This window comes from Bufo bufo, chromosome 4, assembly GCF_905171765.1.
Source record: "Bufo bufo chromosome 4, aBufBuf1.1, whole genome shotgun sequence".
NCBI lineage: Eukaryota > Metazoa > Chordata > Amphibia > Anura > Bufonidae > Bufo > Bufo bufo.
In genome coordinates, this window is record NC_053392.1 from 610,802,738 (window position 1) to 610,822,148 (window position 19,411).

At 45.7% G+C, this 19,411-nt stretch overlaps 1 protein-coding gene across 1 annotated transcript in view; it reads right to left on the reverse strand.

Moving 5' to 3' along the window:
- Window positions 1–425: 425 nt before the first annotated feature.
- PLB1 (phospholipase B1) overlaps window positions 426–19,411 on the reverse strand; it is a 129,755-nt gene continuing 110,769 nt past the window's right edge. Inside the window, exons 51-58 of the mRNA XM_040430234.1 lie at window positions 13,251–13,331; window positions 11,354–11,419; window positions 11,168–11,262; window positions 10,601–10,682; window positions 10,077–10,175; window positions 8,372–8,467; window positions 7,992–8,066; window positions 426–1,334 (exon numbers count right to left, since the gene is read on the reverse strand). Of these exons, the coding sequence (XP_040286168.1) occupies window positions 1,113–1,334; window positions 7,992–8,066; window positions 8,372–8,467; window positions 10,077–10,175; window positions 10,601–10,682; window positions 11,168–11,262; window positions 11,354–11,419; window positions 13,251–13,331 (816 nt within the window). The 3' untranslated portion in view covers window positions 426–1,112. The remainder of the gene's footprint in view (window positions 1,335–7,991; window positions 8,067–8,371; window positions 8,468–10,076; window positions 10,176–10,600; window positions 10,683–11,167; window positions 11,263–11,353; window positions 11,420–13,250; window positions 13,332–19,411) is intronic.

Here is a 19,411-nt window from a genome sequence, read left to right on the forward strand (position 1 = left end):
TGGTACTTGCTAAAATTATGTATGTCTTAAAGGGGATGAACATCTACGATAGCTGGTCCCCCCCCCCCCCCCTCCCGACATTTTCTTTTTATCCAAGTCATGTCTCAAGGCCTATTTAAAGGGTGGAACTCTGACTTATAGGATAGCTGCTTTACATCTGGTTGCATCAGAGGCGGAGCTTGTTAACTCTGGTATTACAGCTGCAGTGAGTGCCCTCTAGTGGTGACATTGATATCTGCGTTAACAGTGTCTTTTCCTATTATTACCTTCTCTGCCTAGACTGGGGTTACACCTAGAGTGACACCAGGCGGGTAGTTGGCACAGGCCATGCTGGGAGTTGTAGTTTTTACAACATCGGTAGAGCCACAGATTGGAGGTCACAATGACAATGACACTTTTCTTTATGTTCTTTATTATTTCGCTGGACGCAGAACATCATAATATAATACAGGATCCATTCATAGACACATTTCCTGCCATTCTGTGAACTCAGCTGTAATCATGTCACCTATTGCCTATCTACACACTGCGGGCGTGATCATTTATGCAAAACAGAGGACCTAATGGTGCTGTGCGCCCCCAATTGGACCCCCGGGGGTTGGCTATGGTGTCCATAGTTCTGGCTATACGAGGATGGGAGTCTCTGACCTCTCCCGACTACTCTGCAGAATCGAAAAAGATCAGCTCTGGCATTGGACGGTTTGGTCAGGTGATGTGCCTTGAGGATTGGTGAACCTCATCTGCATATAGACCGTCCCCTGAGCTCCTCGGGGGTTGTCCTGTAAGTGCAGAACCACTATTCGGCCATGTCAGAGTTTACGTATAATTTACTAAATTATCTCATGATCAGTCTTGTGCTGCTCCATATAGGAGACTCCTTCATATACTACAATGGGGTGTGATGATGGCAAGTACATTGTAGACTTTCTGATAACTGCTTTACTCCTTTACTTCTGTTATAACGTATCTTAATTAATGGAATTAGGTGGAAGACTTTGGTTGAGCTTCTTATCATGAGATTTGTCATTTTTATGGTTGAATATTATAGACGATGTTTCGGGAATACCCCGAGTTGTATCCCTCTCATATGGACATTACTTGAACCTCGCCACTCAGAACGAGGAGCCACTTTCGCTCATCCGTTTTTTCTTATTAGATCTCCTCCGTTTTGTCATTGACATTGCAATCCCGACAATTGCGCTGCCCAGAGCAACACCCCCGATGGAGGCCACAATCACCGACCACATTGGAACCTGGTCGCCATCATTGTCTTCAGAGGGGATCTCTTCTTCTGGCAGTCTGCTGTTCTTCAGGGTGAAGAGGAATGGATGCTCCTGAGAGAAGAATCAAAGAGACATCACATGGATGAGTTTTCAATTGATGGAGGGGTCACTGTGTACATACTATTAACTATCCTGTAATGATCCTGAGTTACATCTTGTATTATACTCCAGAGCTGCAGTCACTATTCTGCTGGTGCAGTCACTGTGTACATACTATTAACTATCCTGTAATGATCCTGAGTTACATATTGTATTATACTCAAGAGCTGCAGTCACTATTCTGCTGGTGCAGTCACTGTGTACATACATTACTGATCCTGTACTGATCCTGAGTTACATCCTGTTTTATACTCCAGAGCTGCACTCACTATTCTGCTGGTGGAGTCACTGTGTACAGACATTACATTACTTATCCTGTACTGACCCTGAGTTACATCCTGTATTATACTCCAGAGCTGCACTCACTATTCTGCTAGTGCAGTCACTGTGAACATACATTACATTACTTATCCTGTACTGATCCTGAGCTATATTCTATATTATACTCCAGAGCTGCACTCACTATTCTGCTGGTGGAGTCACTGTGAACATACATTACATTACTTATCCTGTACTGATCCTGAGTTACATCCTGTATTATACTCCAGAGCTGCACTCACTATTCTGCTGGTGGAGTCACTGTGTACATACATTACATTACTTATCCTGTACTGATCTTGAGTTACATCCTGTATTATACTCCAGAGCTGCACTCACTATTCTGCTGGTGGAGTCACTGTGTACATACATTACTTATCCTGTACTGATCCTGAGTTACATCCTGTATTATACTCCAGAGCTGCACTCACTATTCTGCTGGTGCAGTCACTGTGTACATACATTACATTACTTATCCTGTACTGATCCTGAGTTACATCCTGTATTATACTCCAGAGCCGCACTCACTATTCTGCTGGTGCAGTCACTGTGTACATACACAACATTACTTGTGGTCGGGGCTATATGTGAAAGAACCTACCCCCTAATGTATGCCCCAACAGAACTAGCGGCTTGAGTTGTGCCATAACCGCTTCCGTCGAGAGTACACCTGAAAGAGGGCATACCCTGTAGGAGAGTGAAAGGAAAAGGGCGGGCTGGGAGGGGAACACTGCTGCCGTCCGTCCCCTCTGGAGAAAGGTGCGTCCTAGATATAGGGCAGGGCGCCCCTCCCACAAATACAGGCCAATTAATCGGCCTTAATACTTGTGGTCGGGGCTATATGTGAAAGAACCTACCCCCTAATGTATGCCCCAACAGAACTAGCGGCTTGAGTTGTGCCATAACCGCTTCCGTCGAGAGTACACCTGAAAGAGGCCAAAAACCCAGCATGAAAATACAAAGCGTGTTCATTGACGTATTACAACGCCAAATTCTGAAAGGCACAAGAAATCTCGCTAACGGGGTTCGGAACATAACGGCTGTAACAAGACGAGCGCCACCGGCCCAACTTACGGATAATGTGGGCTGGCACCTGATTCCTGAAGCGGCCGAGGCTGCCCCAACCCTGAACGAATGCCCTGACACCGTGAGGGGGTCAAAACCTAGATTGACCGCCAGTATACGCGCATGCGCTATGAATTGGGAGGTAGACAACGCTGCTGTCCCGAAGGGTAACAGTGGGGTGTTAGTGCCGCGACCGGCCAGTGCCCCTGACAATCCCTGCAGGACGTGGACCGGACCCCATTTGTGAGACGTGGGGAAGAATTTGACCTGGGTAGGGGGACCTGACTGGGAGGTCTTGGTCATTTAGACCACAGTACGGCCTGTCCAATGGTTACCCTAAACATGCGCTGCTGCCACCACGGGATACAGGTCCCTAGCCTCCGTTGCCTGGAAATTCCCGTGGCCTCGCAAAACTCCTCCGGCCACGCCCCATTCAGCCAATGGGGGCCAAAAATAGCAGCGAAACCAGTGCTGACCCCGCTGTTGGAGAATATGACGGGGGAGTTGTGGGAGACCGCCGGGACAAACATGGACACGCCATTCCAATGACTCAAGAAGTGGTCCCACATGCTCAAATCCGCTTGCGCTTGACTGTCCAGGAACACTGGACTATCCTGACAGGAAATAACTGAGACACGGCTGGATGATAGCTATGACAGTGGGAATAACTGAGACACGGCTGGATGATAGCTATGACAGTGGGAATAACTGAGACACGGCTGGATGATAGCTATGACAGTGGGAATAACAGACATGGCTGGATGATAGCTATGACAGTGGGAATAACTGAGACCTGGCTGGATGATGGCTATGACAGTGGGAATAACTGAGACACGGCTGGATGATAGCTATGACAGTGGGAATAACTGAGACATGGCTGGATGATAGCTATGACAGTGGGAATAACTGAGACATGGCTGGATGATAGCTATGACAGTGGGAATAACTGACACATGGCTGGATGATAGCTATGACAGTGGGAATAACTGAGACATGGCTGGATGATAGCTATGACAGTGGGAATAACTGAGACATGGCTGATGATAGCTATGACAGTGGGAATAACTGAGACACGGCTGGATGATAGCTATGGCAGTGGGAATAACTGAGACATGGCTGGATGATAGCTATGACAGTGGGAATAACTGAGACACGGCTGGATGATAGCTATGGCAGTGGGAATAACTGAGACATGGCTGGATGATAGCTATGACAGTGGGAATAACTGAGACATGGCTGGATGATAGCTATGACAGTGGGAATAACTGAGACACGGCTGGATGATAGCTATGACAGTGGGAATAACTGAGACACGGCTGGATGATAGCTATGGCAGTGGGAATAACTGAGACATGGCTGGATGATAGCTATGACAGTGGGAATAACTGAGACACGGCTGGATGATAGCTATGACAGGGGGAATAACTGAGACATGGCTGGATGATGGCTATGACATAGTGGGAATAACTGAGACATGGCGGGAGGATAGCTATGACAGTGGGAATAACTGAGACACGGCTGGATGATAGCTATGACATAGTGGGAATAACTGAGACACGGCTGGATGATAGCTATGACAGTGGGAATATCTGAGACATGGCTGGATGATAGCTATGACATAGTGGTAATAACTGAGACACGGCTGGATGATAGCTATGGCAGTGGGAATAACTGAGACATGGCTGGATGACAGCTATGACAGTGGGAATAACTGAGACACGGCTGGATGATAGCTATGACAGTGGGAATAACTGAGACACGGCTGGATGATAGCTATGGCAGTGGGAATAACAGACATGGCTGGATGATAGCTATGACAGTGGGAATAACTGAGACATGGCTGGATGATAGCTATGACAGTGGGAATAACTGAGACACGGCTGGATGATAGCTATGACAGTGGGAATAACTGAGACACGGCTGGATGATAGCTATGACAGTGGGAATAACTGAGACACGGCTGGATGATAGCTATGACAGTGGGAATAACTGAGACATGGCTGGATGATAGCTATGACAGTGGGAATAACTGAGACATGGCTGGATGATAGCTGTGACAGTGGGAATAACTGAGACATGGCTGGATGATAGCTATGACAGTGGGAGTGGTAACAATCTGGCTACGAAAACCTACCCTGAGGAATGACGCGCATCGCACACTTTACATGCCTAACAACGACTGCAGTTCCACCTTGGTGGTGACCCTACCAGTGACAAAACTGTGAATGGCTGCGCGGACCCTAACCAACTTGTCTTCCGGCAACCTAGCGGACACGCTCTCTGTGACTGTAAAGCAAGCAAAAAACGGACCGTCACTACTACTGTTTAGCAACAATTTGACTACCACCCGTGCCTAGACACCACCACCGCCACTGCAGAAACCATCATGCAAAGGTAACTGACCCTGGTGACCACCTGACAGGTACGGAGAAAGAGGAGACGTGTGACAGTGGAAAATAAATTAGAGACAAAGAAGGAGGACCTTACCGGAAACCGGACATGATGCTGATACGAGAAGAACACAAGGAACCAACCGTGGAAATAGACCTGTTCGCACGAATTAAGCAGAATACGGTTTTTTTTTTTTTTAACAACGCTTGCGCCTGCGTTCAGGTGGCCCGAAGCTGGGTGACGAGACACGATTGTCAGATTGCCGGGGTTCTCACGGAGTTGGCTGAACGGCTGACGTGCCGATGCCAAAGATAAAACACAGCTATCTACGTAGCAAGCAAATTGCGACAAGTGTATGAAGACAGGCAAGTGAGAAACCTGCCCATCTGACACAGAACAATGGAATGCCACACAATGTGAAGGGTCTGGCGTGCCCCTGCTGGCCTACGTCTAGGGGCGCCTGTTACTGGGGGTACTACCCCCAACAACTCATCACCATCACGCTGTATGGCATTAACCCCCTACCTAACTGATAGCACGGCGGCACGTGCCAGACTTTGCCCCCCATATAGCAGTCATGGTGAATATACCAAATTCGTCTTGACAGAAAAGTTAAAAACAGCTAGGCTGTGATTAATCAGGCAGATTGAAACTCCGCCCTCAAAGACTAGCCTTCTCATTGACATTCCCCCCCCTCCCCCAGTCCTTACTCCCTTACAAGCCTCCCCCAATGCAGAAAGATAGAGCCTAATGCGAGTAGCCCCAGCAAATATACGAACGGAGTCCCGCTGACTCCTGCTACCTGCGTGCAAGTCACGTGGGAGCGGGGCGTGCTGCCAGACTGCCGTTCCGGTGTGGGGATGTCCCTCTCATACCTTAGAGGGACCGACCCCACCGACCGGACTAAGGAGCCGACACTGCGCTGAGGCAGCCGCACGAGGAGGAACAGGACGCCGGACTGCAGGAGGAAGCGCCGACCGGAAGTGACGCTCTGCCGCCTAGGAGATGCTGACGCCGCCGGCTGTAACAGGAACACTGCTGCCGTCCGTCCCCTCTGGAGAAAGGTGCGTCCTAGATATAGGGCAGGGCGCCCCTCCCACAAATACAGGCCAATTAATCGGCCTTAATACTTATCCTGTACTGGTCCTGAGTTACATCATGTATTATACTTCAGAGCTGCACTCACTATTCTGTATCTTTTTGAGAGAGAACCCTGATCCACCATGACAAGCTCTCTACCCGTGTAAGCGGATTGGAAATAAGAATAGTTCTATTCACTGACAGAAAGCAATAATTAGGGCTGCTGTATGTGAAGCGGATATGTTTAGACATACAGTAAAAAAAACTTACACAAAAGTATGCAATTTTGTAGTTATCTATCCTTTTTTCTATTGGATATGTTTTAATAAATTTTAATAAAAAAGCATACATTTTTATTTTAAAAAAGGTTAAAAGGTTTCACAAAAATATAAAGACTTTATCTGAAAAAAAGAGATACATTTAAAGGATGGAAACATATCGTCTTGCACTTCCACCCGTCTCCCGTTCATGTAAAAAAAAAATATTATACGTTTTTCTATCCTTTTGTTTTTTATTTTTTGCAGGACAGAAAAGTGTGGTATGTATTCTATTCTCCAAATCGGAAGTCTGCACTTTTGGACTATGTTTGCCCAATTATAATCTATGAGTTCGTCAAGTAATACGTTTCTATACACTGAGTTACTTTCACACTAGCGGCAGGACGGATCCGACAGGCTGTTCACCCCGTCGGATCCGTCCTGCCGCTATTTCGCCGTGCTCCTGGACCGCCGCTCCGTCGCTCATTGACTATAATGGGGACGGGGGCGGAGCTCCGGCCCAGCACGGCAGTGCGCGGCGAAAGGCCGCCGGACTAAAACTACGACATGTCCGACTTTTTTGTCCGACGGCCTCTCGCCGTGCTGCGATGAAGCTCCGCCCCCGTCCACGTTATAGTCAATGGGGACGGAACGGCGGCACAGCGAAATAGCGGCAGGACGGATCCGACGGGGTGAACAGCCTGTGTGAAAGTAGCCTTAGGCTACGTCTACACGATGACATTTGTCGCGCAACAATTTTTATAATGGCAGTCTATGGTGTCGCACTGCAACATGCAACATGCTGCGACTGCGACGCAACAGTCGCAGAAAATCCATTCGAGATGGATTTTTCTGCGACTGTTGCGTCGCATCATGTTGCATGTTGCAGTGCGACACCATAGACTGCCATTGTAAAAATTGTTGCGCGACATTAGTGCAACAAAATGTTGCGCTACAAATGTTGCAGTGTAGTTGTGCCCTATCTGTCGCGCGACTAATGTCGTCGTGTAGACGTAGCCTTACTCTGACTCTCTGCTAATCTGTCCATCCTGACGGCAGCGGTCAGAATCTGTCTGTTCAGCCTCCTGCACATAGACAGATACAGGCTGCCTGATCGGACTATTGTCCTCTGATTGTACAGCGCTGAGCAATATGTTGGCGCCATATGAAGAATTATAAGAATTATTAAAGGGGTTCTCCGGGCTCTCCAATATTGATGACCTATCCTCAGGATAGGTCATCTATATCAGATCGGTGGGGGTCCGACACCCGGCACCCCTGCCCATCAGTCGTATGAGGAGACGGCGCACGCAGTGTGCACGTGCCATCTCCCTTCCCTCTTCCTGCTACTGCTATGTCTATGGCAAAGCAGCAGGAAGAGAGACGGGGGGTTAAAAGCCCAGGCAATCCCTTTAATAACCTGGCGGATACACTGAGTGTGGCGGATGAGATGCATGAACAGCACATTTCGCTGCGCACCTCCTCTGGTTGTACTTACGTTGGTCGGACATTTCAGTTTGGAGCGGCTGTGGGTGAAATTGTTGTAGCTCAACTTTTCTCCAACTGGTTCAATCTGAGGATGAAACAGAGAAAGAGGCAATTCAGCGCACTGCCAATCATATGTTCATACCTCCCCACTGTCACAGATTTCGGTGGCTGTCCCACGGTCCCGGAATGGCTAAGGTATGTCCCGCTCTCAGCTGTCTCTGTGTCCATAGGGCGCCCCAGACTTCTGATTGTAATGATGAAACAGAGAACCATCGCACCCACATTCACCATGCAGCTCAGCCGCTGGCGCTCCACAGCAGCAGCACTATACCCTCACACATCTGTTTTTCAAAGGTTAGGAGGTATGAGAGCGCCCCCTGCTGATCTTACCATGTTGTTCCACAGGGCGATGGCCATCTCAGCGTGTCCTCTCTCAGAGAAATGGAAGCAGTCTACAGAGAAGAAGCTCAGGTCGGGCATCCCATCCTGCGGTAAAGAGGTCACATTGTAATGTGCTGCACACTGCTGCTCCAGAACTAATCCAGAGCTCTGTACCACTGCTCCAGGACTAATCCAGAGCTCTGTACCACTGCTCCAGGACTAATCCAGAGCTCTGTACCACTGCGCCAGGACTAATCCAGAGCTCTGTACCACTGCGCCAGGACTAATCCAGAGCTCTGTACCACTGCTCCAGAACTAATCCAGAGCTCTGCACCACTGCTCCAGGACAAATCCAGAGCTCTGTACCACTGCTCCAGGACTAATCCAGAGCTCTATACCACTCCTCCAGGACTAATCCAGAGCTCTGTACCACTGCGCCAGGACTAATCCAGAGCTCTGTACCACTGCGCCAGGACTAATCCAGAGCTCTGTACCACTGCTCCAGAACTAATCCAGAGCTCTGCACCACTGCTCCAGGACAAATCCAGAGCTCTGTACCACTGCTCCAGGACTAATCCAGAGCTCTATACCACTCCTCCAGGACTAATCCAGAGCTCTATACCACTGCTCCAGAACTAATCCAGAGCTCTGCACCACTGCTCCAGGACTAATCCAGAGCTCTGCACCACTGCTCCAGGACTAATCCAGAGCTCTATACCACTGCTCCAGGACTAATCCAGAGCTCTATACCACTGCTCCAGAACTAATCCAGAGCTCTGCACCACTGCTCCAGGACTAATCCAGAGCTCTATACCACTGCTCCAGGACTAATCCAGAGCTCTATACCACTGCTCCAGAACTAATCCAGAGCTCTGCACCACTGCTCCAGGACTAATCCAGAGCTCTGTACCACTGCTCCAGGACTAATCCAGAGCTCTGTACCACTGCTCCAGGACTAATCCAGAGCTCTGTACCACTGCGCCAGGACTAATCCAGAGCTCTGCACCACTGCTCCAGGACTAATCCAGAGCTCTGTACCACTGCGCCAGGACTAATCCAGAGCTCTGTACCACTGCTCCAGGACTAATCCAGAGCTCTATACCACTGCTCCAGAACTAATCCAGAGCTCTGCACCACTGCTCCAGGACTAATCCAGAGCTCTGTACCACTGCTCCAGGACTAATCCAGAGCTCTGTACCACTGCGCCAGGACTAATCCAGAGCTCTGTACCACTGCTCCAGAACTAATCCAGAGCTCTGCACCACTGCTCCAGGACAAATCCAGAGCTCTGTACCACTGCTCCAGGACGAATCCAGAGCTCTGCACCACTGCTCCAGGACTAATCCAGAGCTCTGCACTACTGCTCCAGGACTAACCAGAGCTCTGCACCACTGCTCCAGGACTAATCCAGAACTCTGCACCACTGCTCCAGGACTAATCCAGAGCTCTGTACCACTGCTCCAGGAATAATCCAGAGCTCTGCACCACTGCAGCAGGACTAATCCAGAGCTCTGTACCACTGCTCCAGGACTAATCCAGAGCTTTACATTACTGCTCCAGGATTAGTCCAGACTTTACACTACTGCTCCAGAACTAATTAAAGCTCTGCACTATGCAGTGGGACAGGCATAATGGCGTCAGCCCCTGCTCTGCCACTTTCCACCCACTCTGCTCAGCCATACTCCTGGTAACTCCGTGTTACTCCATAACTTACACCGTCCACAGGTACCACAGTGTTTGTGAAGAATGGTTGAGCCACTGCAGCAAAATCTTCTCGGCCTTTGTACTTCTCGGTCAGCGCAGCTACATGCACCTGTGCAGGAGAAAGTGTCCATCAACACATGTCATCCATATCGTCTGTTGTCATTTCTTTACATATTTTGTCCAGCCACTTCTAAGTTATATGTGTTTTTGGGAAAACTAATTTAGATACAGCTTTTCTCAGACTCCAGAAAGTTACATTTGCCTACTAATAAGGTGCTGCGAGGCTTGTTCCTCTCACAAGTAGTCAGATCTGCTGTCAAGAGTTGACAAACCCTGTTGCAGATTTTTGTAGCTTGATCCTATTAGTCCATATTGCCTGGAGCTCCCTCTAGTGGAGGCTGCAGGTAGACAGAATTTGGCTGCATGTCTTGATTGCCGCAGGAGGTGGGGAGCTTCTGTGTACTAGGAAAACCTTGCTAAGTGCGCCCCCTGTCTGCGGTGTATATGTCACTGACACATCATCTGACCACTCACCTGCAAATTTCTGTTGAATGTCTTTATTTCGCTCAGTTCTGGTGATCCCTCTGGTGGGTTAATGAAGCAGGGGCAAGCGTTTCTGCAAGAAAGGAAAACAAATGATTTCTGAGTACCAGTGGCTTTTGGGGGGGGCAACTGAAAGCAGTTATATAAATTTCTGATTGGAGAGGGGGTTACCCTCTAGGACCCCCACTTATAAGCAGAACAATTCTGTGGCCTCCAGTTTCCTATACAATGAAGAATGCTTGATCGGTTTATGGTGCACATGGTGTAAATAAATATATATATATATATATATATATATATATACGGTAGTTCAGACATACAGTGGTTGGCTCAGTGGTTAGCACAGGTCGGACTTGGGCCATGTGTATGAAGCTTGCAAGTTTTCATCCGGGTTCTTGTTTCTTCCCAAGTCGTCTTGTTTCAAGACTCAAGATAGCGACCTATAGGTGGCAGTAGAGACAGTTTCCTCCTACAGGAGGACTCATTTGCCTACTTTTCCCAGGATGCATTGCCTGTAGGACTCCCAACACCAGCTGGACCTGGGGATAGTACACTTACGGCTTTAAGATGCTGCAGCCAAAGGTCTCGGCATTGACTCTGCGCAGTCCCTCGATCTCCATGATTTGCACCAGGTTGATGAAAACGCGAGGAATCTATAGGGAGACAGAGTTAGAAGTAATACTGAGCAATGCTATAGTGTGATCGAGGAGATACGAGGCACAGATGGGAGTCTATGGGCCGCACCTCTTGATAGAACGTGTCCAGGGCTCTCTCAATATGCTTCACGTGATTGCTCAGAGAATAGCGCTCCTGGAAAGTAAATGTGATAGCATTATTATCATACCTACAGAAACCCTAACAGGGCATGCCATAAGTGTTCCATAGGTGTGAGTCCCACACGTGGAACCGGCTCCTATGTTAAAAATGGGGGCCCAAGGTGCACCACTGTGAATGGAAAGTGGCCTGCACAGGCGTGCCTATCTCCATTCCTTGCTATGGGACTTCCGAAAATAGTCAAAGCATGCCTGGGGTAAGGGCAGAGTCTGGAAATGTAATAGGATAGTGACTGTTACATAGTATTTGAGGATGTATTGGGGTAAGAATTAGAGAGAAGCAAACTGATTCACCTCATTAGCAGGACAGCCCCCCACAGGTGAAGAAGCACCTACCTGCTGCTATTTCCTCCCTGCGCCGCTGCTCCAATTAGCAGAGCAAGGGCAGAGGCATAGGTACAAATCTGCTGACAGATGCTCTTTAATCCTTTCGCTACCAGCGCCGTACATGTACGGCGCTGGTAGCGCTGTGCAAGCATCACGCCCGCTCGCGCGTGCAGCGGGCGTCGTGGCCTGCAAGTCTCTGCTGTTTCAAACAGCAGAGACCTGTGGCTAATTACCACAATCGGCAATAATGCAGATCGCGGTAATTAAATGCTTTAGATGCCGTGATCAAGTGAGATCACGGCACCTAAATGCGCAAAATCCGGGCATAGATAGTTGCGCTGAATACTGGTAGCTTTATTGAAAAAGCTAGCAGTATTCAAACTGCAATTCTTATTTTGTACACCAGATGGCAGGCCAGGATACAAAATTAGCTAAAGTGAGCAAAATAAGCTAGTAAAAAATTCCAGATAAACCAAAATAAAAAAAATAAAAATGTAATAAGCTCATATATGAGGCACATAATGATCACAATTTTTTTAAAAAAAATATATAAAAAATATATCAAAATTTAAATCACTCCCCTTTCCGTATAATTAAAAAATAAATACCTAAATAACAATAAATATAAACATCACGGGTATCACCGTGACCGAAAATGCTCATACTATTAAAATAGAAAAAAAATATTCCAATACGGCAAATGGGAAAAAAGGGTCAAAATGGCCAATTTGCCATTTTTTCATTGCTTCTCTTACCCAAAAAAATTTAATAAAATTTGATCAAAAAGTCACGCATACTCCAAAATGGTATCAGTTAAAAGTACAGATTGTTCCGGCGAAAAATGAGCCCCTAAACAGCTCAGTAGACATAAGTATAAAAATGTTATGGGGGTCAGAATATGGTGATATAAAAAAATAAAAAATGTTCTCAAAGTTTACATTTATTTTTACACTATTTAGACATAAGGAACCTATACATATGGGGTATCTTTCTAATCGTACTGACCCAGAGAATAAAGGACATGGGTCAGTTTTGCCATAAACAAAACGCTGTGGGAACAAAACCCGTAAAACGGTGGAGGGATTGCGTTTGTTTTTCCAATTTCACCCCGTTTGGAATTTTTTTACCACTTCCCACAACATTTTATGCCATTATTAATGGTGGAATTAGAAAGTAAAACTTGTCTCGCAAAAAATAAGCCCTCATACAGCTACGTGACCAGAAAAATAAAAAAGTTATGGCTCACGGAAAATAGGGAAGAAAAATGAAAACGCAAAAATGGAAAAAAAAAACAACTCCGGTATCCAAAGGGTTAATTGGGATACATCACTCTTGTAACACCTAGTTGTCAAACACATTTCCAGGAGGAATAACAGAAGGACAGCACAGTAAAGAGTTCTTGGTGTGTGAAAATAAAAGAAAAAATGCAGTGCTTTCTATACTATGACTTGTAATACTTACTTTTAATTAGATTTACTCACCCGGTTCCGGCAGTACTGGCAGAGGTCATTACCACCAATAAAAACTGTGATCAGCTTCCAGTCTTCTGAAAAGTTAATTTCCTAACAGAAAGTGAAGAGGAAAGTAGTGAGCGTCCATTATGGGCTCATCATTACAGAGCTGGACCCCCGAGCACTATACTGCACACCTATAGTTATTATGGGGGTGTATTATTATAGAAAATCTGATTACTAGTGCCAGCAGAGATGCTGAATGACACGGTGAGATGGCGGACAGGCAGCTTTTTCCCTTTTCTTCTGTCAGTACAGGGCAATCTAGCTTTGATCTAAAGTCAGTAGACAGACTGACAGAGTAGACAGACTGACAGAGTAGACAGACTGACAGAGTAGACAGACTGACAGAGTAGACAGACTGACAGAGTAGACAGCCTGACAACCAGCCAACTTGTCCATAGCAAACAGTCTTTCTCAGATCACTCAGGTGTTCATTTTGTTGAATGATAATCCTTTAAAGGCTAATTCCACTGAAAGACTAAGGCTATGTTCACACAGAAACAAAACATTGCATAATACGTGTCCAAGATGCTATGAAGTTGAACCCGCTTCCTATTGATTTCAATGGAAATATGCACCATAGTGCACACAGGTGTGTATTTTTTAGCAGCTTCAGAAGTGGCAGGTCACACACCGCACAGGGTTAGGTAAGTATCATGCTGTACTTTTAATTGCACTTGTTACTGGGGAACGCAAAGGGAGTATTTTATTCTAGGTTCTGAAAAGGGTTATTATTACTGGTGGGACCTAAATGGGGGAGCTATAGCTTTGTGGGATGTAAAACTATTACTTTGTTGGACCTAAACTGATACACTATTACTGTGCTGGATCTAAATGGGGCACTATTACTGTGCTGGATCTAAATGGGGCGCTATTACTGTGCTGGATCTAAATGGGGCGCTATTACTGTGCTGGATCTAAATGGGGCGCTATTACTGTGCTGGATCTAAATGGGGCACTATTACTGTGCTGGATCTAAATGGGGCGCTATTACTGTGCTGGATCTAAATGGGGCACTATTACTGTGCTGGATCTAAATGGGGCGCTATTACTGTGATGGATCTAAATGGGGCGCTATTACTGTGCTGGATCTAAATGGGGCGCTATTACTGTGCTGGATCTAAATGGGGCGCTATTACTGTGCTGGATCTAAATGGGGCACTATTACTGTGCTGGATCTAAATGGGGTACTATTACTGTGCTGGATCTAAATGGGGCACTATTACTGTAATGGATCTAAATGGGGCACTATTACTGTGCTGGATCTAAATGGGGCGCTATTACTGTGCTGGATCTAAATGGGGCGCTATTACTGTGCTGGATCTAAATGGGGCGCTATTACTGTGCTGGATCTAAATGGGCCGCTATTACTGTGCTGGATCTAAATGGGGCACTATTACTGTGATGGATCTAAATGGGGCACTATTACTGTCAATAATCTAAATGGTGGCACTATTACTGTGATAAATCTAAATGGGGCGCTATTACTGTGCTGGATCTAAATGGGGCGCTATTACTGTGCTGGATCTAAATGGGGCGCTATTACTGTGCTGGATCTAAATGGGGCGCTATTACTGTGCTGGATCTAAATGGGGCACTATTACTGTGATAAATCTAAATGGGGCACTATTACTGTGATAAATCTGAATCTCACCTACTGTGTCCTTCCTCCATACCTTGTAGACTGTAAGCCCTCATGGGCAGGGTCCTCTCTTCTTCTCTACCAGTCTGTAACTCGTCTTGTTCATGCTTAGTGCAGTTGTCTGTATTAGGCTAGGGCTACACGACGACATGTGTCGCGCGACAATTTTTATAATGATAGTCTATGGTGTCGCGCTGCGACTGCGACACCACAGTAGCAAAAAATCCATCCAAGATAGATTTTTTTTGCGACTGTCGCGTTGCCGCATGTCGCAGGGCGACACCATAGACTATCATTATAAAAACTGTTGCGCGACATTGGTGCGACATCAATGTCGTGGTGTAGCCCTAACCTTATGAATGTGCACCGCTTATCATATGTACTGCGTCATGGAATAAATGGCGCTATAATAATAAATAATAATAATGGAGGCACTATTACTGTGATAAATCTAAATGGAGGCACTATTACTGTACTGGATCTAAATGGAGGCACTATTACTGTACTGGATCTAAATGGAGGCACTATTACTGTGCTGGATCTAAATGGAGGCAATATTACTGTACTGGATCTAAATGGAGGCACTATTACTGTACTGGATCTAAATGGAGGCACTATTACTGTACTGGATCTAAATGGGGCGCTATTACTGTGCTGGATCTAAATGGGGCACTATTACTGTGATGGATCTAAATGGGGCACTATTACTGTACTGGATCTAAATGGGGCGCTATTACTGTGCTGTATCTAAATGGGGCGCTATTACTGTGCTGGATCTAAATGGGGCGCTATTACTGTGATGGATCTAAATGGGGCACTATTACTGTGCTGGATCTAAATGGGGCGCTATTACTGTGCTGGATCTAAATGGGGCGCTATTACTGTGATGGATCTAAATGGGGCGCTATTACTGTGCTGGATCTAAATGGGGCGCTATTACTGTGCTGGATCTAAATGGGGCGCTATTACTGTGCTGGATCTAAATGGGGCACTATTACTGTGCTGGATCTAAATGGGGCGCTATTACTGTGCTGGATCTAAATGGGGCACTATTACTGTGATGGATCTAAATGGGGCGCTATTACTGTGCTGGATCTAAATGGGGCGCTATTACTGTGCTGGATCTAAATGGGGCGCTATTACTGTGCTGGATCTAAATGGGGCACTATTACTGTGATGGATCTAAATGGGGCACTATTACTGTCAATAATCTAAATGGGGCGCTATTACTGTGATAAATCTAAATGGGCCGCTATTACTGTGCTGGATCTAAATGGGGCGCTATTACTGTGCTGGATCTAAATGGGGCGCTATTACTGTGATGGATCTAAATGGGGCGCTATTACTGTGCTGGATCTAAATGGGGCGCTATTACTGTGCTGGATCTAAATGGGGCGCTATTACTGTGCTGGATCTAAATGGGGCACTATTACTGTGCTGGATCTAAATGGGGCGCTATTACTGTGCTGGATCTAAATGGGGCGCTATTACTGTGCTGGATCTAAATGGGGCACTATTACTGTGATGGATCTAAATGGGGCACTATTACTGTCAATAATCTAAATGGGGCACTATTACTGTCAATAATCTAAATGGGGCACTATTACTGTGATGGATCTAAATGGGGCACTATTACTGTCAATAATCTAAATGGGGCGCTATTACTGTGATAAATCTAAATGGGGCGCTATTACTGTGCTGGATCTAAATGGGGCGCTATTACTGTGCTGGATCTAAATGGGGCGCTATTACTGTGCTGGATCTAAATGGGGCACTATTACTGTGATAAATCTGAATCTCACCTACTGTGTCCTTCCTCCATACCTTGTAGACTGTAAGCCCTCATGGGCAGGGTCCTCTCTTCTTCTCTACCAGTCTGTAACTCGTCTTGTTCATGCTTAGTGCAGTTGTCTGTATTAGGCTAGGGCTACACGACGACATGTGTCGCGCGACAATTTTTATAATGATAGTCTATGGTGTCGCGCTGCGACTGCGACACCACAGTAGCAAAAAATCCATCCAAGATAGATTTTTTTTGCGACTGTCGCGTTGCCGCATGTCGCAGGGCGACACCATAGACTATCATTATAAAAACTGTTGCGCGACATTGGTGCGACATCAATGTCGTGGTGTAGCCCTAACCTTATGAATGTGCACCGCTTATCATATGTACTGCGTCATGGAATAAATGGCGCTATAATAATAAATAATAATAATGGAGGCACTATTACTGTGATAAATCTAAATGGAGGCACTATTACTGTACTGGATCTAAATGGAGGCACTATTACTGTACTGGATCTAAATGGAGACACTATTACTGTACTGGATCTAAATGGAGGCACTATTACTGTGCTGTATCTAAATGGAGGCACTATTACTGTACTGGATCTAAATGGAGGCAATATTACTGTACTGGATCTAAATGGAGGCACTATTACTGTGATAAATGTAAATGGGGCACAATTACTGAGATAACTCTACATGGAGGCACTATTACTGTGTTGGGCCTAAATGTGACACTATTACTTTATCATACCTAAATAGGGCTGTATTACTCTGTGGAGCACATGAGAGGTACTTTTACCATGTGGGACACTATTACCATCTGGCCCGCTATTATTGTTTGGGTCACTATCCATCTGGCATTGTTGATTTCAGGGGCACTGTTGGGATGTGGTTGGAAGAAGTTACCATGTTGGTCTGGGTCACATAGAGAAGAAAGTGGAAATCTATAGACTGTAGAGACTGTGACATGTAGCGGTTATGTACATTTTTTTTTTTAACAACTACCATGAAATTCCAGTGAAATTCCACAGTTTTGTCTCAATTTCGAAAAAGCAGCAATAAACAGTGACTTCTATATCTGAATGGCGTTTATTTGAATATATAGACAATTATCAATATTCGTGAGGGGGCTCCTTCATGTAATCTTGGCACTGGGCTCCCCAATGTGCTAAAACAGCCCTATCCTACAGGGATCAGGGAGCCAGATATATGAGGGGCTGCATTAGCCGGGGGGATTTGCTTTCCCAAACTAACAAAATAATCGCTCTGTAGGGTCAGTGATCAAGGACTCAAAAGTAGTTTCTCTTTGGAACCCTTAAAGGGATTCTCTGGGAATTAAGAAAATGAAAACACTTAAATATGACTTTATTATAAATATTTTCCCAAATACCTTTCATTAGTTATATTGGCTCGTTTTGTCTGGTGAGCAATCATCAGGGAAATAAAATGGCTGCCGTCCTATTAGTGCACACAGAACCTGTCCTGATCACACAGCAGGACAAGTTACTTCAGAGCACTGAGCTAAAGAGCTGCCATCCTCCTCTCTGTTTGTCAGGGATTATGATCCTGAATACAGCTGATAAGATCTTCAGCTGAATCTCAGTAGGAATGGAGATCATGAGGAGACATGTACAGAGAGAATGGACAGGACAGACTGTGGTGATGGAGACTGCACACAAGAGCTGCTGCTCATCAGTGTCACCCCCACCTCCTCTCTGTTCTTCATGTCTCCTCTTGACCGTCATTCCCACAGAGATTCAGCTGAAGATCTTATCTGTATTCAGGATCATAATCCCTGACGAGCAGAGAGGAGGATAAGGCAGCTCTTTAGCTCAGTGTTGTGAAGTAACTTGTCCTGTGAGATTAGGACAGGTTCTGTGTGTACTAATAGGACGGCGGCCCTTTTATTTCCCTAATGATTTCTCCCCAGACAAAAGGAATAATTATAACTAATAAAAGGTATTTGGGAATATATTTATAATAAAGTCATATTTAACCTCCTAACAGTCACGTTAAAATTGGAACCCGGCCCCCCAAAAAAACCTAAACTTTTTTTGATTGTAGATTTTTAATGTGTGTCTGCAGTAAATCTTGTTGGCGCACAGCTCAGGGGACACTATTGCATTTTTCACCCCTTAGTGACCATTAATTTTAGCCTTAAGAACCAATAATATTTTCCCCCTTTGTGTCAGAACTTTTTAATTTTTTCTTCTAAATGTTTCTTTATTTTTCTGGATTAGCTGTAGGTTTTTTAGGAACCATTTTGTATTATTTTATTTTTGGGGGGAAAGATAAAAAAAATGCAATTTTTACATTATTTTGTGGAATTTTTTAGCGGCATTCACTATGTGGTAAAAATAATATAATTTTATAATCTGAGTCACTAAAATGATGATAATGTCACATTTCTATATATTTTTTTACTATTTGCCTTTCCTCCTGCAGCCTGCCAGCTCTGCAGCTGCTCCCTCATTCTCCTGCAGACTGAAGGGGAGGGGGCTGCTTTAACTGCTCATAGCTCTGGTTTGTATTGTTTGAAAGCTGGCATTCCAAGCTTTCAGACAATACCAAAATGCCATAAATCTGTGTCTAAGTACAAGGGAAGATATCGCTGATAGAAATCGGGATGCAGGTAATACTGCTGAAGGTGAAAGTAAATAAAATTATTCCCAACTCGATTTCTAACAGTGATTTCTCC